Here is an 18,858-nt window from a genome sequence, read left to right as displayed (position 1 = left end):
ACATCACAGCCCTGATAGCCTTTAAACAGGGCCTATTTTCCTATTTAAAATCAAACAGAGGGAGTCTTCTCCCATAAAGATTCTTATTTTATTAACTTGCTATCATCTGGCTGTTGTGTTACATGACTTTCAGTGTGTAATCAAGCCTGCTGTCTGACTCTGGACCTTACAGTGTTTTCATCACAGATGCGATGCTCATTCTCAATTCAGCTAATCCAAACAGAATGGATTTAACTGCTGCTGTCTGCCTACAGGTTCATTTCCAGATTAGGGTGACCCAGGAACCAGAAAATTAACAAAATTCTTGTTAAGATTTTTCTTAATATACCAAGTAATGTTAGTATATACATTAGGTGTGCTTTAAATAATGTCTTTTAAATCCAAAATCATATTAATTCCAGAAAATTCCTTTAAAAGAAACACATTACTGGAATGTTGTCGATGAATGTGGTACTTGAGCTTTGCTCATGGCAATATAGGGTTATAACACAAAAAAGGTGGTGAAACACTTTCAAACAAGAGAGGAGGGCCAAAGAGAGAGCGAGAGGAGATGAACAGACAAAGTGTCTCTGTCTGTAATAAACTAACATATCCACCTCGCCCACTTTCCCAGGAGGGGGTCATCTGCCAGAATATAGCAGGGTGGAGAAAAACAGCTGGCTGGCCCTGTGCTCCACACAGCAGATGGTACATATATTACAGCCTATTATCCAGCACAAACACACACACACACAAACTAGTCTGTACCTGCCAGGTTTGTTGATGTACTTCTGCAGACGTGCCTTCACCTCGTCGTATGTGAGGAAAGCCATATATCCAGGGTGAGTGACCGCCAGGAAATTCCAGTTCCTTAGAATCGAGCCCCACGGCTACAGAGAAAGATACAGAGACTTTTTGCATTGTTGCAGCCAAATTGCACATCCTCATAAAGAATCCCTGCTTTGACCACCATATTTAAGAAAGTTGCTTTTACAATAAAACAGATAGCTCTGGTACACTAATCTGATTGGACAAGAGGTGTTCCAAGAGTGCTGATCTTTAGTATAAGAGCACAGGGACACTTCACTGTTTGTATCACTCCACTTGTCTGTGTTTGTGGTGTTGCCAATCTGCTTGTTGTTTGACGTCTTGCAACAGTTAATCCTACTTTGGATTCATTTGGAGCTATTTTTGTCAATAAATATACTCATCCTGACATGTTATAGCTAAATATAAAGCAGCTGTGCCTTTTGATACTGTAGATAAGTGGAAACTTAAGCTTTATTGCTTCCCCATGCAAGCTTCAAGTTCTAGCAGTGAACTAAATCAAAACTTAAGCAATTTCCAAAATTATATAATAAAAAGTGTAGTTTTGTTGGGTTTGGATGTGATGGAGTGGGGGTCATACGGGGTGATTCAGAATGGAAAGTGTCACAACAGAAAGATAAACAGGAAATAAACTTAAAATTCATCGTCTCCATCTTGCTCACTGACTGACTCACACGCTTATTAACACAAATCCATGCTGACGAAAAAGTGCTTCCACTACATTTATGGGGATTCTAGTATTTTAAAGCAAAAGCTTGACTGAGACAAAATTAGGTAGGCACGTGGGTTTTCGGAACCAATACGTAATAACTCTTGTGCCAGCAAAGATATATTGGCATGTGTGTTTTGTGGTGAAGAACGAGGTGTTTTTGTCTAGTAAAGGGATTTCTCTGCATAAAACAAAACCTCTCTAACATGCCGAGGTGATCTCCACTATTAGTACTATTTTCCATCACTAAAAGGAGATGTTTGTGTCATGACTACCTACAGTGGGGCGCCCAGATGTTTTTGATGTTTTCAATTTAAACGTGTGTGTGTGTGTGTGTCATGGTACTTATGAGCAAGATTTCTCCTCAGAATGAGTAGATCAACCCACACTGGAGAAAAAGAAAAACAAGGGTGTTCCTTTGCTTTCACTTTCATTATTACGATAAGTTGCTCTCAGTTAGAAGTTGACATTTAAATGTTAGCACAATACAAGCAGGTCTGATGCGAGTTTGTGGATGTTGAGGGGTGATGTTCTGAAAGAGCTTGTCTCGGTTTGTGGGGGTTGAGTGTTCAGGGGTTACCTGGAAAAGGCGAGTGAAGATGTCGAACTCAAAGACAGAGATGTAGTCGTTGCAGGTGAGGTCGATGGTAGATTTCAAAGCCATGGCCTCTAAGCCGGAGCTGATGGGGTGCACGTCGTGAAGGCACTGCCGGAACATTTTCCATGACACTATTGTCCTGGAACACAAACACGAAAAAGCACACTAGTATTAGGCTCATGTTAACTCAACTTTCCAATTCCTTTGTGCTGTCCTGCTAACTCTGCGAAACCAAAATGCTAAGGGTTCTTAGTAGGGATCACCAAAATGAAAATGTTTGGCTGATACAGGTACAATAAGGATTTTAACAAAAAACTATAGACCGATACTAATATCAATATTTCAGATTACTGTTTTACTTGAGAATTTTGCTTTAAGATTGATATGAAAAATATATATATTTTTCACTTCTAAAACATGTTTTTGCAGTGCAAAACAACAAAACTCACATTTATCATGTACAGTTAAAGTCAGAAGTTTACATACACTTAGGTTGACGTCATTAAAACAAATCTTTTCACCTTTCCACAGATTTCATATTAGCAAAGTATAGTTTTGCAAGTCATTTAGGATATCTACTTTGTGGGTGATACAAGTAATTTTTCCAAAAATTGTTTACAGACAGATAGTTTCACTTTTAATTGACTATATCACAATTCCAGAGGGTCAGAAGTTTACATACACCAAGTTAACAGTGCCTTTAAGCAGCTTGGAAAACTCTTGTTGCTTGGTGCTTTGCTGCAGGAGGGACTGGTGCACTTCAAAAAATAAATGGCATCATGAGGAAGGAAAATTATGTGGGTATACTGAAGCAACATCTCAAGACATCAGCCAGGAAGTCAAAGCTTGGTCGCAAATAGTTCTTCCAAATGGACAATGACCACAACCATACCTCCAAAGATTTGGCAAAATGGCTTAAGGAAAACAAAGTCAAGATAGTTGCCATCGCAAAGTCCTGACTTCAATCCGATAGACAATTTGAAAAAGGGCAAAACTGAAAAAGCGTGTGCGAGCAAGAAAGCCTACAAACATGATTCAGTTACATGAGTTCTGTCTGGAGGAATGGGCCAAAATTCCAGCAAATTATTGTGAGAAGCTTGTGGAAGGCTACCCAAAACGTTTGACCCAAGTTAAACAATTTAAATGGAATGCTACCAAATACTAACAAAGTGTATGTAAATGTAAAGGGAACATAAGGGAAAGGAGGTGGCAAGAACCGGCTTGACAATATAAATAATAGTTTTAATGAAGAAATAAATCAAAATATGCAAACACACATGATGGTCAGCTGACCGTAAACGATCTCCCTCTCATCGCACCACCATCCGCAGGCGGCCTTTATCCCTCTCAGAGGCTTAATTAGCTTGATAAGGGACTGGGGTGTGTATAATCACGACCCAGCCCCGCCCTCCGCCCTGTCACATTAAACTTCTGACCCACTGAGAATGTGATGAAATAAATAATTCTCTCTACTATTATTCTGACATTTCACATTCTTAAAATAAAGTAGTGATCCTAACTGACCTAAGACAGGGAATGTTTTCTACGATTAAATATCAGGAATTGTGAAGAACTGGGTTTAAATGTGTATGATTGTAGGTGTATGTAAACTTTTAACTTCAACTGTATACAGTATTTGATGTTACATAAAAAAATACTATGCATGTTTGGAAATTCCATGGAAATTTCAACCACATCATGGAAAAATTAAAAGGTTTGAACCAAGGAACAAAGGCCCCTTTTAAATTCAGTATGATGGATACATACATACAGTCCGCACCAGCAGGTTAATGAGGAATAATGAACTTGGTTAATTGTAATTAGAGAGGGCAGTGGCCTGCTGGTTGAGTTTCAACATAAAGTGTCTTTCTTAAACACACCTTTATATAACTATATAATTTGGGATTTCTTGTTTATCTCTGTTTTTAAAATAATTTTTCTTAATTGCATTGTAACTACCTTAACTAATGTTACCGCTAACCCTTTGAAATCAAAAGAGCACTTTTGTGGCTTTTAGCCTATGTTTATTAGCATTGATGTCATCTAAATGCTTAAATAAGTGTACTCATAAAAGTTGGCATAATACCAATTTTTAGCAGATATACACATTTTTGACTGTAAAATGTAACATCTCTCTTTCCGGGAAATTAACTAAAAACATTGGACACATCGTTTGCACTCAAGGACATATTAAAATGTTTGTCCAATCAAATGCCCTCCAGAATGAGAAAGTAACTCCATGAGGTTAAAGAAATGTTCCAGGTTCAATACATGTTTAATCGACAGTATTTGAGGCATAATATTAATTGATTACCACAAAAAAATTAAAATAAAACCTTATTTATAAAAAATAAAAACTAAATAAATAAATAAACTTATAATAGACTTTCTTGTTTCTGCAGAACACAAAACTAAGATATTTTAATATATATATATATATATGTGTCCATGCAATGTAAGACAACGGGGTCCAAAACTTTCAAATTCCAAAAAGGACATAAAAGGAAGCATAAAAATAATCCATACGGCTAGAGTGGTTTAATCCTTTTCTTCTGAAGTGATACAATTGGTTTGAGGTGATAAACAGACCAAAAGTCCTTATACACTATAAATCCAGACATCCACAGTCATTTTGGGCACGTTCATGAGAGAAGCTTGTTTACACTTTATCACGCTTGATGCATGCAATCATATCGCTTCAGAAGTCATGGTTTAAACCATAAGTCATGTACAAGTAGTCTTACTTTTAACTTTATACTGCCTTTTTTTCTTTGGAGCTTAAAAAATTTGGACCTCATTGATTTCCGTTGTTTGCACAAAAACACCTTGTTCATCCCTCAAAATATCTTTGATTGTGTCCTCAAGAAGAAAGTAAGTTTTTACTTTCGACAAAAATAGGGTGAGTAAATGACGAATCATAATTTTTGAGTGAACTGTCCCTATAAGCATATCCAGGCCAGAAGCGCGTACACACGCACGTAAGCACGCATTCTACATCATTTCAACAGGGATTTCTGGTGTGATAAGATGCCATTAAAAATCTAAATTCCACTCTGAATAGTGCATTCATCATCACCCTCTGTCACTCATAAACATGCTTTATATAAGAAATCTATGATAGAACACGCACGCACACACACACGCACACACACACACACACACACACACACACACACACACACACACACACACACACACACACACACACACACACACACTTCAGATAACATCTTTTGCATAAGAACCACACGCAAGTGATAAAATTACAGCTTTTTTCTAAAAAAGATTAGAAGCTTTCTCATCTCCACGTTTAAACTCATCTCAGTCACGGCATGGGTTCTGTGCATTTCACATATTTAGCATGATTGAGCGTGGAGTTGACCCCTTTTTCCAGAGCAAAATCTGTGTTTTGCAAATTTAATAATCAGCAGGCAAATACATTGCAAAAGTGCTGAGTCTGACGCATCGCTACATGCCCTGGGAAACAAAGAAATTTGCTCTGACCTCAGATGTACAGTATAGAAAATATAGATTTATAGATCAGCCTCAACTTAAAGAGAATAATGAGATAGGTTAGCTAAAGGGATTCAGTCCAGATCAGGCTGTTATATTTGTAATATAACCACATTTATAAATAGATTTGGTGAGTTTAATGAAGGCTAATTAAATTAAGGCATGGCTCATAAATATTGTACAAATGTCATGTACGGTCATAGAGGCAAGGGGAGGAGAGGTTCAGAGGGAGGAGGCTGCTTGGTTCTTTGAGCGACAGGTGGAGCCAGAAGGAATCTTATTTAATAAAATTATTGAATAGCAAAACCCTTCATTAAGAAATACTTTTTAATGTGCAGAGGCCCTCTCTGAGTGAAAGACATACTGTACTGTAAAAGGCAGCTGATAAAGGATCTTGTCCTTGGCAATTACTGAACCAGGGCAGGTACACACAAACACACACACAATTCCATCATGTCGCTGACAATAAGTGAAGGGATGGTGAGTCAGGTAGCAGTCTGATTTCTGCTTACTTAATGGATAAAGTAGTGAGTTTCATCCACAATATATTTAAATTGTAGGTCTATGAGGGTAGTTGACCAAAAATACATTTGGGAGGTTAACATACCCTGTGTATATATGTGTTAGTTTAGATTTATTTTTAGAATATTAATAAAGTTTGTCTGCGTTCAAAGACGACTTGATTGTAGTGTATTTTGATAAATAAGCTCTTCCCGGTTTCTAAAAGATTACGCTTCTAAGATGTACCTAAATACATGTGATATGTGACAATAAGCCATGAGAATAATATCACTCCAATAAGTGAATTAATCATAATTCACTTATTAAAGCTAATTCCTTACAGTAGAAATTGTGAGCAGATACAGCTAGACGTATTACGATTTCAATGGTGGAGAATCTATTAAGACAAATAATCTAGTTATTTGTTATTTATATAATTTATAATGGTTGTCGAACGCGACTAATTCCATTATACATTTCATTACCTACCAAGGTACGACAAGGACAGTTTAACCTAGTCCATTGCTCACATATTTCGAGACCCTAAATTCTCTCCTAAATTTAGCATGCGTGCAAAATACACATACCTTCCATAGAACTGCTGCTCACTGGATGTTTTTTGTTATCATTATGGTATTATGCATGCACATTATTAGTATTATGACTTCAAATAAATTGAGACAACATGGATTTTCATTGATTTATGTATTCATTTTGTACTTTTAAAGATCCATGTCACAACGCAGGCCTATTTAAAATAAACTAGTGCAAAAGGGTGCTTAACTTGGTGAAAAAGCAGTGGTCAGTTAGATCCGTTAAAGTCGTAAAAAAGTCACATAATTGTTGCATTTCATACTTGATCGTTGCTTTCGCTTGAATACTCAAGTGCCAATCCTTATGTCAGTTTAAATGCAAATAAGCTCAGTATGGCTTAGCAAAAGCACCTGGATAAAACAAATTGGGTAAAAATTTAAAACACAGTGCCAGCTCTGGGCTTTCTTAATTCTTTGTAGCTCGTTGTGTGATAATCCTCCCAGCTATCAGAGACAGTCAGCGAGTTCATTATTTTAATTCACTAAACAGCTGCTGCCTAAGCAAGACAGAAAACAGGCAGCTCAACCGGTGGCCTTCAATATTGCCACTGGATGCGGTGCTCTTATTGGCCTGTGGCCACTTTACTCATTTAAACAAGTTTAAACAGATTTGAGTCTTGGTGAACGGAAGGAAGTTTAATAAGAAAATTTTGATTCAAAACAAACATCTCAACTCGTCAGTGAGTGAAACAGCAGGCCATGAATATAAATAGATAATGAGGAAACAGATAGCAACATTTCCTGCTGGTAATGCAAAGAAAATGGTAAACCTCTTTTTTACCTTATTGGCTGTGTCTGAAACCAAAGGCAGCTGCCATGCGGCATTGCTGCCCAGAAAGTCAATGAATTAATAGACAGTTTTAGTAAGAAGGTACCTCCTAAGGAAACTGGTTTGCAGACTCCAAAGATATCTAATAATCTATAATAGATTCAAGTGAGCTTCAAAGATATCCAGGGAAAAGTTTAGTGACTACAATGCTTCTTTCTCAATAGAAATGGAATAATACGTTGTACAATCACAATTTACTTCTTTCGACTGTGCCCTCAGAAAACACAGTTTTTTTTTATTTATTATTATTTCACCATCCGCATCAGGGCAGTATAAGGCCATATAGACTTCCCTGAGGTCTAACTGACGTCAGAATAGTGACCAGATTACATAGGATAAGGATTAAACAAGCTCTGCTTCCAGTGCAGGTCCAGAGTGAGGTGAATTCACATGTATTTCATTCTTTGGTTACTTTGAGTAACAGCATTATATTCCATTAACAAAGTGGGCACAGTAACCCCCACACACGCACACACATGCATGTACACAGACAAATGGAATATAAGATGTGATATTATCTTACTGCTAAGAGCATCTACTGAGAGCATTTTGACCTGCCAGATGAATTACTGCAGTGACAAAAGTTGTGTTTTCAGAAAAAAATCATAGTATTTTGTATATTCATGCACTCATATCAATCATTAATAATAAAAAAATAAAAAAATAAAAATAAAAATATATATATATATATATATATAAATATCATGAATTTTCATTTTGAATCATGAATATCAATAATTTGTTTTAGGGTTACATACCATGTGACCTGAACAAAATGTGCTTTTTCATTAATATTTTAAAATATTGATATTTAATTATATTCAAACTTTTTTGCTTTTAGTCTTAAAATATGAATAATATTTTAAAAGTAATATTTTAAATGTTTAAAAAAATATTCTAAGTAATAATAATAATAATAATATAAGATTATTATTCACTACTCACACCAACATTTATTATTCAAAGAATTTCCGCTTTCTGATTTGAGATGCATCAAATTTTTGACACGTACATTAGTCATAGGGGCCGTTCTGACCAAGTATGTTCTTGCAGATTTATATAAATTACTCTTCATTCTAGTCTTTTCACGAAAATCATACATAGACAATTTGTATTTGTCCAAAAAGCTAATTGTAAGCATTTACGAAAAAGCCTTTCGATCAAAAGCTTGGTTAAATTATGAGATTTTGATACACAAAACACAGACAAACGCAGTTTTGCTTAGCAGCTACCTCCTGTAAAGCAGTGAATGGAAAGGAGGAGGCGAGAACCGGCTTGTCAATATAAATAATATTTTAATGAGCAACTAAACAAAAGACAAAGCACACACATGATGGACATGTCCGTAAATGATCTCTCTCTCTCCCGCACAATCCTCCGCAGTCGGTCTTTATCCCTCTCGGAGGCTTGATTAGCCTGATAAGGGACTGGGTGTGTAGAATCACGACCCGGCCCCACCCTCCACACCTCCGTTCTGAGGGTCTGCGGTCAACAGATTTCAGCTCTAGTGCTATGCTCACAAGACTGATGTGTGCTTGTGGGATAAGGATGCTGAGCCTTCCATTTCCACTCGCGCTGATAGAGAAAGAGAGAGAGCTAAAGGAAGACTGCTCTATTTCTCGTATCAATGACTCATACACACTTCCTCTTGTACAGAGCGGGAAGAAGACCTTTATAATAACCTATAATATATCAGAGCGGTAACTAGATACACACAAGAGACTGCACCGGTCTTTTCCTGTCTCTCTCTCCCTCTCCCTCTGTTGCTCTACCTCTCTGGGATAGCTGATCACACCTGTACCATAACGTGGGCATTCTGTCCCAAGCACTGCCTGTTCATCCCTGCATGTGAATGTTTGTATGGGTGTACGCAAACTTTCTTTAACCTTCTGATTTACTTGATTTAAAAAAAGATGAAATATGCAACAGCCACAGAGATTAAGAATGGATTAAACATTGCCATTTGTTAAATGGGCCGCGCTTCTCAGATCCAGAGATTTGCCCTCGGTATGCTCAGAATGGAAATCAGCATTCATTCCACATTAGTTCATTATGTTCACATCTATCTGGAGAAGATAACGTCTTAAGTGTTCCAAAACCATGCTGCCAAGCTTACATTAGGCAGCTATCTACTAAGGCAGCATCCTAACAGTGATGGAACCTCATAGGTGACTGATCTGGAATGCTCTATATAAGCAGCAACTCCATGCTCCCACACTGGAAACTCGCTTTCACAGTTTATTCATTGATCTTGTTGCGAAGTCGCTCTTTAATAAAAACAACAATACATGGGATACACAAATGATAGGTATCATATATTTTTTAAACAAAAATGTAAAATCAATGTCTACATATTTCTTATCTTCCATCTTGGACTTTCTGTGGTTTAAGAACAGAGCATTTGAAACCACTTCAAACAAAATGAAAAAAATGTCTCTTACAGTACCAGCATTCAATGATATGCCCTGCCACAATGTTATCAACTCAATATCTGCTGGCGCTAAGACAATTTGAACTTCTGCCCTGCAAACAAGCCCAGGCTGGTCAAGTTGTCTGGGAAAGCTCATATTCTACCATTAAGACGGAGGCAGAAATCCCTTTATGCTCAGTATTAACCTAAAAATCAACAAACCACTGACCTTCACCTTGCAAACACTGACTACATCAGTCAGGAAAAGCATCATCCCATCTGGTTTTGTAAATTGTAAATGGTCTGCACTTATATAGCGCCTTTTTTAACCTTAGAGGTTACCAAAGCGCTTTACACTGTGTCCCATTCACACACACATTCACACTAACACATACACATACACAGCACTCTAGCACAAGCATGCAAGGCGCTAGCCTGCCTTTGGGAGCAACATGGGGTTCAATGTCTTGCCCAAGTACACTTCGGCATGAGGAGTCGTGTGGCCGGGAATCGAACCCTGCGATTAGTGGCCGACCTGCTCTACCACCTGAGCCACAGCCACCCCTGCTTGTATGCAGATGTAAGCTAAAACACCAGGCTGACCCAACAGAACTCTAGCACACGACCAGACAGTTCACCCCACTCACAAGCTGCTAAATGGAGGAGAGAAAATAATTTCTCAATGATCAAGAGAATTAATGAGATCTCTAATGAGAAACTGGAATAAGCTAATCTGATCCGATCAAAAAGTTGCAGAATGTCCCAGAATGCAGTTTTGTACAGAGCATTTTTTTTTATTTCATTTGATATACATTTTTTAAAACAATGGAAAAATGCTCAATCTTACTTTTCGCCAAAAGATCTCCTCCAGAAATCGGCAGCGTCTGCCTTGGTGATGCGGAATGTGTCTCCCTGAAACTGTCCGCCCGGGAAGATGGCTTTGATCTCGGCCAACATGTGACTGAAGATCAGTGAGAGCTTGGTGAGGTTTCGTCTGAGAGAGAGAAACAAAGACCAAAGCACAGGGGTCAGTACATTAAACAGACAGGAAATCAGCATTCAGCGTGAGTGAAGACACAAACAGAGAAAAGTGAACACAAAGTATTCTCTGTTGAACTAAGGCCATGAAGCCTTGTACAGAGGCTTGTCCTGAGGTAGGAGAAATTGAATTTAAGGGTGCTTTCACACTAGCACTTTTAGTGCACACCCGGGGTCGAATGACGTCAAAATTCGGTTTGTTTGAATAATGTCAGGTGCGCACCGGGAACCACACCAGAGTCCACATGAAAAGGTGGTGTGTGTGGTACAGTTCATGTGAACTCCAGTACGGTTTGATGCTGATATGAATGCAATCGTACCAAATCGCGGAAGTGAATCACTTGTGCAGTCTAGTGATCACAATTATTATGGTATAACGCATTTCTCATACCTGCTTTTGTCCAAATACACCACCTTCAGAGAGCAGCTCACATTCTTCACATCTCTTCCAACACATCCGCAGGCTCACGGAAGACAAACGCTAATATCCATCACATCATTGCACAATCAAAGCATCCGCGGGAGACAAACACAAGTGCTGTTCTGTGCATGGCAAGTTTTCATGGTAAATTCAGAGACAAACATTAATACTTCACTTAACACAGTGATGTCTTCTCGAATTGTTACCTAGTTACAGTGGTAATCAGCTGCCACTTGTACTCACGTTGATAAAGTAATCAAACCGTGGTTCGGACCAAAGTAATATGATATGATCATAGACCAGCACGGGCAGGGGGACGGGGAGGAAACAAACTCGTGTTCGGTCCAAGCAATCGAATCAAGTGTGAAAGCACCCTAAAACAGAAAAATAATATTGGCCCACAGGCAACTAACGTATGCTAATTCCCTCTGCACTGCCGGGGCAGATAATGGCTTTTATTATACTTCACCCCTTATCAAGAGGAGCACCCCCCTGCTTGAACAGAGCCAGTACTACATAATACACATTTCTACCACATGCAATATCACGGCTCAGCAGGATATAGCTGGAGCCTAATCTGGGATGTGCAAAACTACCTTGCCTCCAAAATCTTTTCCATAACAGCTACATAGGCAAAATATATGTTAGAATTTGTTGAAAGAACACTCATTTTCAAGGAACCCGTTCGTCTTTGCAATGGTAGTTTCTATTTAGCTGTGCCAGAACACAGACACACTCACTGAGGTCAGGAGAATGGAAACAAAATCTGCTCCTGTTGCAGCTGAATACTGCTGGAAGAACTGCCTGCGGAGCAGAGGTGTATAGCAATGAAACAAAAACCCTTTGCCATTTTACTTTTTAGATTCATAGAATAGCTTCAACTTTACGAGTGTGAATGCTTCTGATGAAAATCACTTATCTACATTTTGAAAAGTAATTCATCTTTTTACTTCAATATATTTACAATACAACACAACACAATCTAGTACATTTCTAGTTTCAACATTGCTTGTGTATTTGTATTATTCAGACCTTTGGTTTTTTTTTGGACAAGAAACACTAGCTTTATATCTTGTCAACCATTGAAGATGGGTAAAATTTTAAACATTTCGGATGAAGCCACACTGAGAGACACATTTCTCTGGGATGCAACCATATATGGCCTTAAAAAATGAATACATAAAAAGGAATGTTTGTTCAAAACTTGAATCCTTCTGAAGTAATAAGCACTCCAATTTGGAAAAACAACACAATTTAAACTCATGCCATTGGCATATGATGGTAAAAGAGGTTAACTGATTTGAGTATAGACCTTCCTATCTCGGGGTAAAATTATAATAATTATGCTACCACTTTTCTAGGATTATGTTATTTACCTGTAGATTTGCTCCAAAAGCATAAAATAATAATGGATTACTCAGTAAATACTGATCCGTAGCATGTCATATTTTGTGTAATATTATTTATTTTTAACTTTTGCAAGTAAATTTATACAAAGCATTTTCAGCAAGGAACCTATGGTTGAGTTGACATGGAATAACCCTATAACGAGTTACATGAGTCATTAGGACTTCTGCAAAGTTTTTGTCCCTGTGTGATTTATGAAAGTGACTTTTCACACTATGCCTTGAAGACAGGGATTGCAGCCCTCTGGGGCTCATCATCACCCCCCCCCCCACACACACACACACTCCCCCACTCCTGTGGGATTAAAGCGGGCCAATAAACCGCCTTTCAGAACAACGTTTCAGGTGGCACTCAATTACGCCGGGCCAAGGAGGGAGGCCTGGAGAGAGTTTGGGAGGAACCGGGCTGCATACAGTAGATAACTAGCCCCTCTGAGGCACAACACACACACAAGTTGTCAGGATTCACAGTGGTGTTTTGTAAGGCAGCAGTTTGCAAAGGGGGAACCTGCAGCTCCCGGGAGAGTTGTCGCTGTTCCGCCTCAACTATCACATTTGGCACAAACAACCTCTCAATTTTCACTGGTGTCAGACAAAACCTTTTCACATTTGCATTTCTTGTCTAAATCTAGACGTTTTTAGATACCCATTAATTAGCTCGCTGTATTAGTTTAGCTTCCAGTCAAAACAAAACTGTAACAAAGCAATTAGCACTGAAGCAGTGATGCAGAACCGATGGGAGGAGGAGGAAATTGGCAGATGAGACACAGGGGGGAGGGAAGTTGTTATGGACCTTGCGTGACACGGAGGGGTTAAGCCGTTGCGCAGAGTCTCCAGGATGCGAGTGGGGGAGTTGGGGCGGCAAAGCTAATTTTTTGGGTGGCAGCTGCCACTCCGTGCCAACCTTCTGGCCCCACCCCAGTGCTGATTACCTCTAAATTCTTAAGTCGTTTATTGAGATATGTTACATATCGCTAGGCCCTAGTCAAAGCTATTTCAAACAAGAGCGATTTTGAAATTTGGCTAACGATTGTCAACTAAATAATTGTGATTACTGATTTCATTGTCTGTTTTTAGGGCTTGTCACAATTAATACAATTCATTTTCATGCAAACTGTCATATGTATTAAGGTGAACAGTATGTGTGCTTAATACACATACATCTTAAGAAGTCATTTATTTATTTTGAACTTTGATCATATGATAAAATAGGGATATATTATTTCCTTTATGGCTTTAAAAATATGGAAAATATTGCACAGGTATATAATTACACAAAAAAATATATTATTTAAAATATAAAAATATGTCCCAACACTTAAAATATGCCTCTTTTTGGTCAACTTTACATTTTAGGAGCCCAGCCAACCAGAATATTATATTATATTATACATAACATTACATTATAGTAATTCAGGTAAATACAGTACATATAAAAAACATGATCGAATATCATTCTTCCTTGTTCATTTAGTGATAAATGGAAGACAAATGATGTTTACTCCACTTACTTGCATTAAAGATTTTGAATCTACATTACTGATTGGTCGAAAGGATGGCTCCTCTGATCAAAAGCATTTTAAAAACAATAGAGGTGGGTAAAAATATTGATTTTCAGATGCGTTCCAAGGAATGAAAATGGAATTGAATCAAGAGCTTGTAAATCAGAATAAAATAGAATTGGACAATCTGTATCAATACCCAGCTCTAATAAAAAATACAAAAAACTAAAAAAAATGTCAATAGAATTTAAGATAATTTAATAGATAATTTTTTTGAACACATTGCACAGACCCATCTCTCACAATAGTCATGGGTTTATTTAAACTGCTAGAACTGTCACTGATCAACCGATGTGATAATCTGTGGTATTTGCTTCAGAGAGGCAATAATTTTTTTTTAGATCAATTTAGCCAAGGGATTTATTTATTTATTTAATCTCTTATGAACCCACAAAAGAACATTTCTCTCTATAAACTTCAGTTCTGATAGCCGAACAGCTTGAATTGTGAGTCACTGCTTATTTTATCATCCTGTTCTATACAGTTATACTGAAACTGCTATGTGATTCATTTATTCACTCTCAGACTAGAGAAATATGGATTTTACTACAGAACAGCTTTGGAATTCTGACACAGGTTCAGTGGAATTTGATGGCAAGTAGCTGGGACAGCCTTAAAATTTTATTCCAAGCAGCTCTGTCCCTTAACCTACCTACATACAGTTTGCAGGAGAAACTCATCTGATCTAGAAGCATGAATGTAAAATGTTTCAATATGTGAACATCTAATCTCTAACCAGCATATCCATTACCAGGAAACAACATTCAAACACAATCAAACACAGTCAAACCTGCTGTCCTGAAAACAGTCAAATTAGAGAATAAACACATAATTGTAAATCACGCAAGAACAAAATTGCAATATTTTACATATACACCCAGACAGTGATGCCATTACACAAATGAATCCAAGAGAAGGCCATGTGCTGACTGTTCAGTTCACAGCTATTGTTAGGACTTTAACCCCTCTGTTATACCAATTCTCAGCCATGTCCGTGAACCATTTCAACCTGATCCATGCAGTAAAGACTGATAACATGTCACAAGCCACAGAGCCAGGGAGAAGAAGCACCTTTGAAGGCATTGACTGATGGATGCATATAGAGTGAAAGTTAATCCTTGTACAGAACCTTGTCCTAAGGTAGGAGAAATTGAATTTAAGACAGAACAATAATCTCGGCCCACAGGCGACTAACGTATGCTAATTTCCTCTGCACTGCCGGGGCAGATGAGGTTTTTTAATGCCTCTTATCGAGAGGAGCGGGGGTGTGCTTGAACAGAGCCAGTACTCCATAATACACATTTCTACCACATGCAATACCACGGCTCAGCAGGATATAGCTGGAGCCTAATCTGGGATGTGCAAAACTACCTTGCCTCCAAAATCTTTTCCATAACAGCTACAAAGGCAAAATATATGTTAGAATTGGTTGAAAGAACACTCATTTTCTAGGAACCCGCATTTCTCTTTGCAACTGTAATTTCTATTTAGCTGTTCTAGGATCAGCAGCTAATTTACAGCCTTGCTTACTGTTTGCTAAGGTGTTTGAAGTGGTTTTATCGTATTGCTATGCAGCTCCTGGAGTCTTCTTGGTGGCAACAAAGGGGTTGTTGCTAGGTCGTTCCTTGTTGGCCTAAGTCAAAAATAGCCCAGCCCCAAGTCTTTTTAATATTCTGTCCCTATTTTAAAATCATAAGCCTGATCACAAAGAAAATAAAGACCACGCCTCTCCTCAACAAGCCACATAGTTTGAGGTGTCATTCATATTCATAGTACAAAGAGTGCCGGATGAGTTATAACAGTAAATGAAAATAGTGGCGTTAGCCTTAGCAAGCACCCTTAATAAATTAGACTAATAAATTAGATCTAAGCATTTTAAAGTAGTACGTTGGAGGGCAAGAGTCTAAGAAATAGTGATTCAGGGCTCACATAATCAGCATGTGACTGGCTTAAACAGCTCAATCATTTAGGCTTTTCAATGGTCATGTAAGACCTACAGCAAGCCTGTTTAGGCGAAAGATTATAAAATTCACTTTTTTTATTAAAATATCAATCCATTGATTATTGATCAGTATGTTATTTTTACTAAACATTTCTGAACAGATATCATGGCAAGTGGCAGGGATGTGCAGTGAAAGGCAGTAAAAAGTTACAACCTACAATTGCGGAAGCTTCGAAAGTTAAGAAGCTAACAAATAGTGTAAGTTTATAGTCAGAGATATGTAGCTGCTTTAAGTGTTGGGGAATCCCTTTTTGAAACTGGTTAGGAGGAAATTAAAAGGGAGTTTAAGTTACACTGCCGCTCACACTTTACTAACGTTGTTTTAAGAAATACGTATGAAGAAACAAAGACTATGAAGGTGGCGGAGGGCCATCTCCTGGACCTCATACTGATGAATACTGGTGCCTTTGCAATAGATTTAGGGTTCGGTGTAGCAACAAGAAGCTCCATTTATTTCTGAAAAGATGCAGATATAGATAGATAATAATCAGGAAAAATGTCTGATTATCAATGCGTGAAAAAGGCATCAATCCCAAGCCTACTAGATAAAGCCGTTATAGAAGCTTAATAAAAGCATTCAGAAATTTTATGGAGTACTCTCTCACTCTTGCCCACAGCTTTGCTTCATGTGCCACAATCCACTGAGTCACTCCAAACGAGAGCGTTTTCATTTCAAAGATATGAGAGTGTTGGTGTGGCACCGGATCGTCAGTGAATCACTCTTTCACTGGAATTTATTTACACAAGCACACATAATATCAAAGATAATCAGCATTGGAAGAGGACGATGGAGCACGCAACCCCAACTGCAACCCCATAAAACAACATTCATAATGGAAGACAGAGGATGACAGTGTTGTATTTTAACATAGATGATTGTACAGTAATTGCAGATAATTGCAGAGTGGCTTGGGTTGGAGTTTGTCTGAGCTCATCTTGATAGGAGAAAAAAACTGTGAAATTACTCTGGAGAGCACTCATTTTCAGCCTTCAATTATGTTCCTAGCAATCTGTCTGGATTTCCTGTCAAAACCTCTAATAACCACCACTCATACACACAGAAACACGCCCACTTGGCGTTTCTTCTTAGGATGTTGCCACGTGTCTGTTGTCGAGAGGCCTAGTGAGGGTTGCATTTTTCCATTTGCCACATTTTGGCTAAGATAAAGCTGCTCCATATCCAGAATATCCCAAATGGGAGCATGAAGCAAATTTGCAGGCCTTGAAGAGTTTTGTGAGAGAGGCCACGTCTAAGTTGCCCTGCAATCAAGACCAATCATGCTTTAACACTACATTGAAAAGGCCAACGCAGCCCAGCAGGAATCAATACGCACACATCTTTCACCGAGCAGCAAAATGAACTGTGGGCCAGAGAGTCTTGTTATTACATTCCTATCCCACTATAATACAATAAAAATCACTGAAAACAGTAACAACGTACCTCAACGTCTAAAACAACAAAGCAAGATGAAAGCACTCACTGTCACCTCATGAAAGATCAAACAGGTCTTACACTGTTTTATGTTAATGAAGTGTGAACAGGGTTAAGTACCTCATTACAGTGGGGTCTAGCAGTGAGCATTAGGGAGGTTCAAGGGTAGACTCATAAAAGTTACTTGGAGTCCTGAACTATTATTCACCATGTCGTCATTGCCAAGAAAAGGCATTGACTTATAGACTTATATTCTTAGCTCATCTGAGTTAGTATTTTGGTTGCATATAAATAACTGAGTGTTTGTTAACCTAAGCAAAGTTCACCTTGTCACACTCTTGTTCTAAGGCCACGTCCACCCTAATACGTTTTCAGTTAAAAAACACATTGATTTTGCTACAATTACGCATCTCATCCACACTAGAATGGCGTATTCTTCCACTGAAAATAGAGACTTTCAAAAATGCGTTCTAGTACCGCATACTTGTGTGGAGTTTCAAACAAAAATGGATCAGTGTGGACATCCCCCAAGTAGTGGTCAATCTCTTATTTCCCAAGGGATTCACTCTCTAAAAGCTCACAAAAATAGCTAAACTTTCCTTAGTAGGTTATTTAGCAACTAAATACTTCAGAAAGCATTTGAACTTGCAGAGGTGGCCAATCACTGAGCACCACGCCCAATACTTCTTGATGAGAAACTAGAGAACTGTAGCTTGGTTCTCCATCTCAATCTGTAGCTCAACCACACACTGCAACACACACACACACACACACACACACACACACACACACACACACACACACACACACACACACACACACACACACACACACACAACCCAGTATACTCCTCATGCATGCTGCAGCTGAGGCCCTACAAGAATTGTGGTTCAGAGGAGCATAAGAGAAAGGTGGATGCACCTGTCACGTCTAACGGGCGGCTTGACATTCTTTTCCTGACACCTGTAGGACTCCGCACTGCTCGCCGCCTCGCCTGCGCTATAGTCTTTCACTTTCTCGCTGACCTACATTCAGCG

At 38.4% G+C, this 18,858-nt stretch overlaps 1 protein-coding gene across 2 annotated transcripts in view; it reads right to left on the bottom strand.

Moving 5' to 3' along the window:
- Window positions 1-18,858, bottom strand: part of cblb (Cbl proto-oncogene B, E3 ubiquitin protein ligase) — an 82,057-nt gene that overhangs the window by 26,383 nt on the left and 36,816 nt on the right. For both annotated transcript variants that reach the window (XM_052115640.1, XM_052115641.1), the window contains exons 4-6: window positions 10,808-10,954; window positions 2,097-2,253; window positions 748-869 (exon numbers count right to left, since the gene is read on the bottom strand). In XM_052115640.1, the coding sequence (XP_051971600.1) occupies window positions 748-869; window positions 2,097-2,253; window positions 10,808-10,954 (426 nt within the window). The remainder of the gene's footprint in view (window positions 1-747; window positions 870-2,096; window positions 2,254-10,807; window positions 10,955-18,858) is intronic.

This window comes from Xyrauchen texanus, chromosome 43 (assembly GCF_025860055.1).
Source record: "Xyrauchen texanus isolate HMW12.3.18 chromosome 43, RBS_HiC_50CHRs, whole genome shotgun sequence".
Lineage (NCBI taxonomy): Eukaryota > Metazoa > Chordata > Actinopteri > Cypriniformes > Catostomidae > Xyrauchen > Xyrauchen texanus.
Note: the sequence above shows the minus strand (reverse complement) of the source record. Positions and strands in the feature narration are given on the sequence as shown.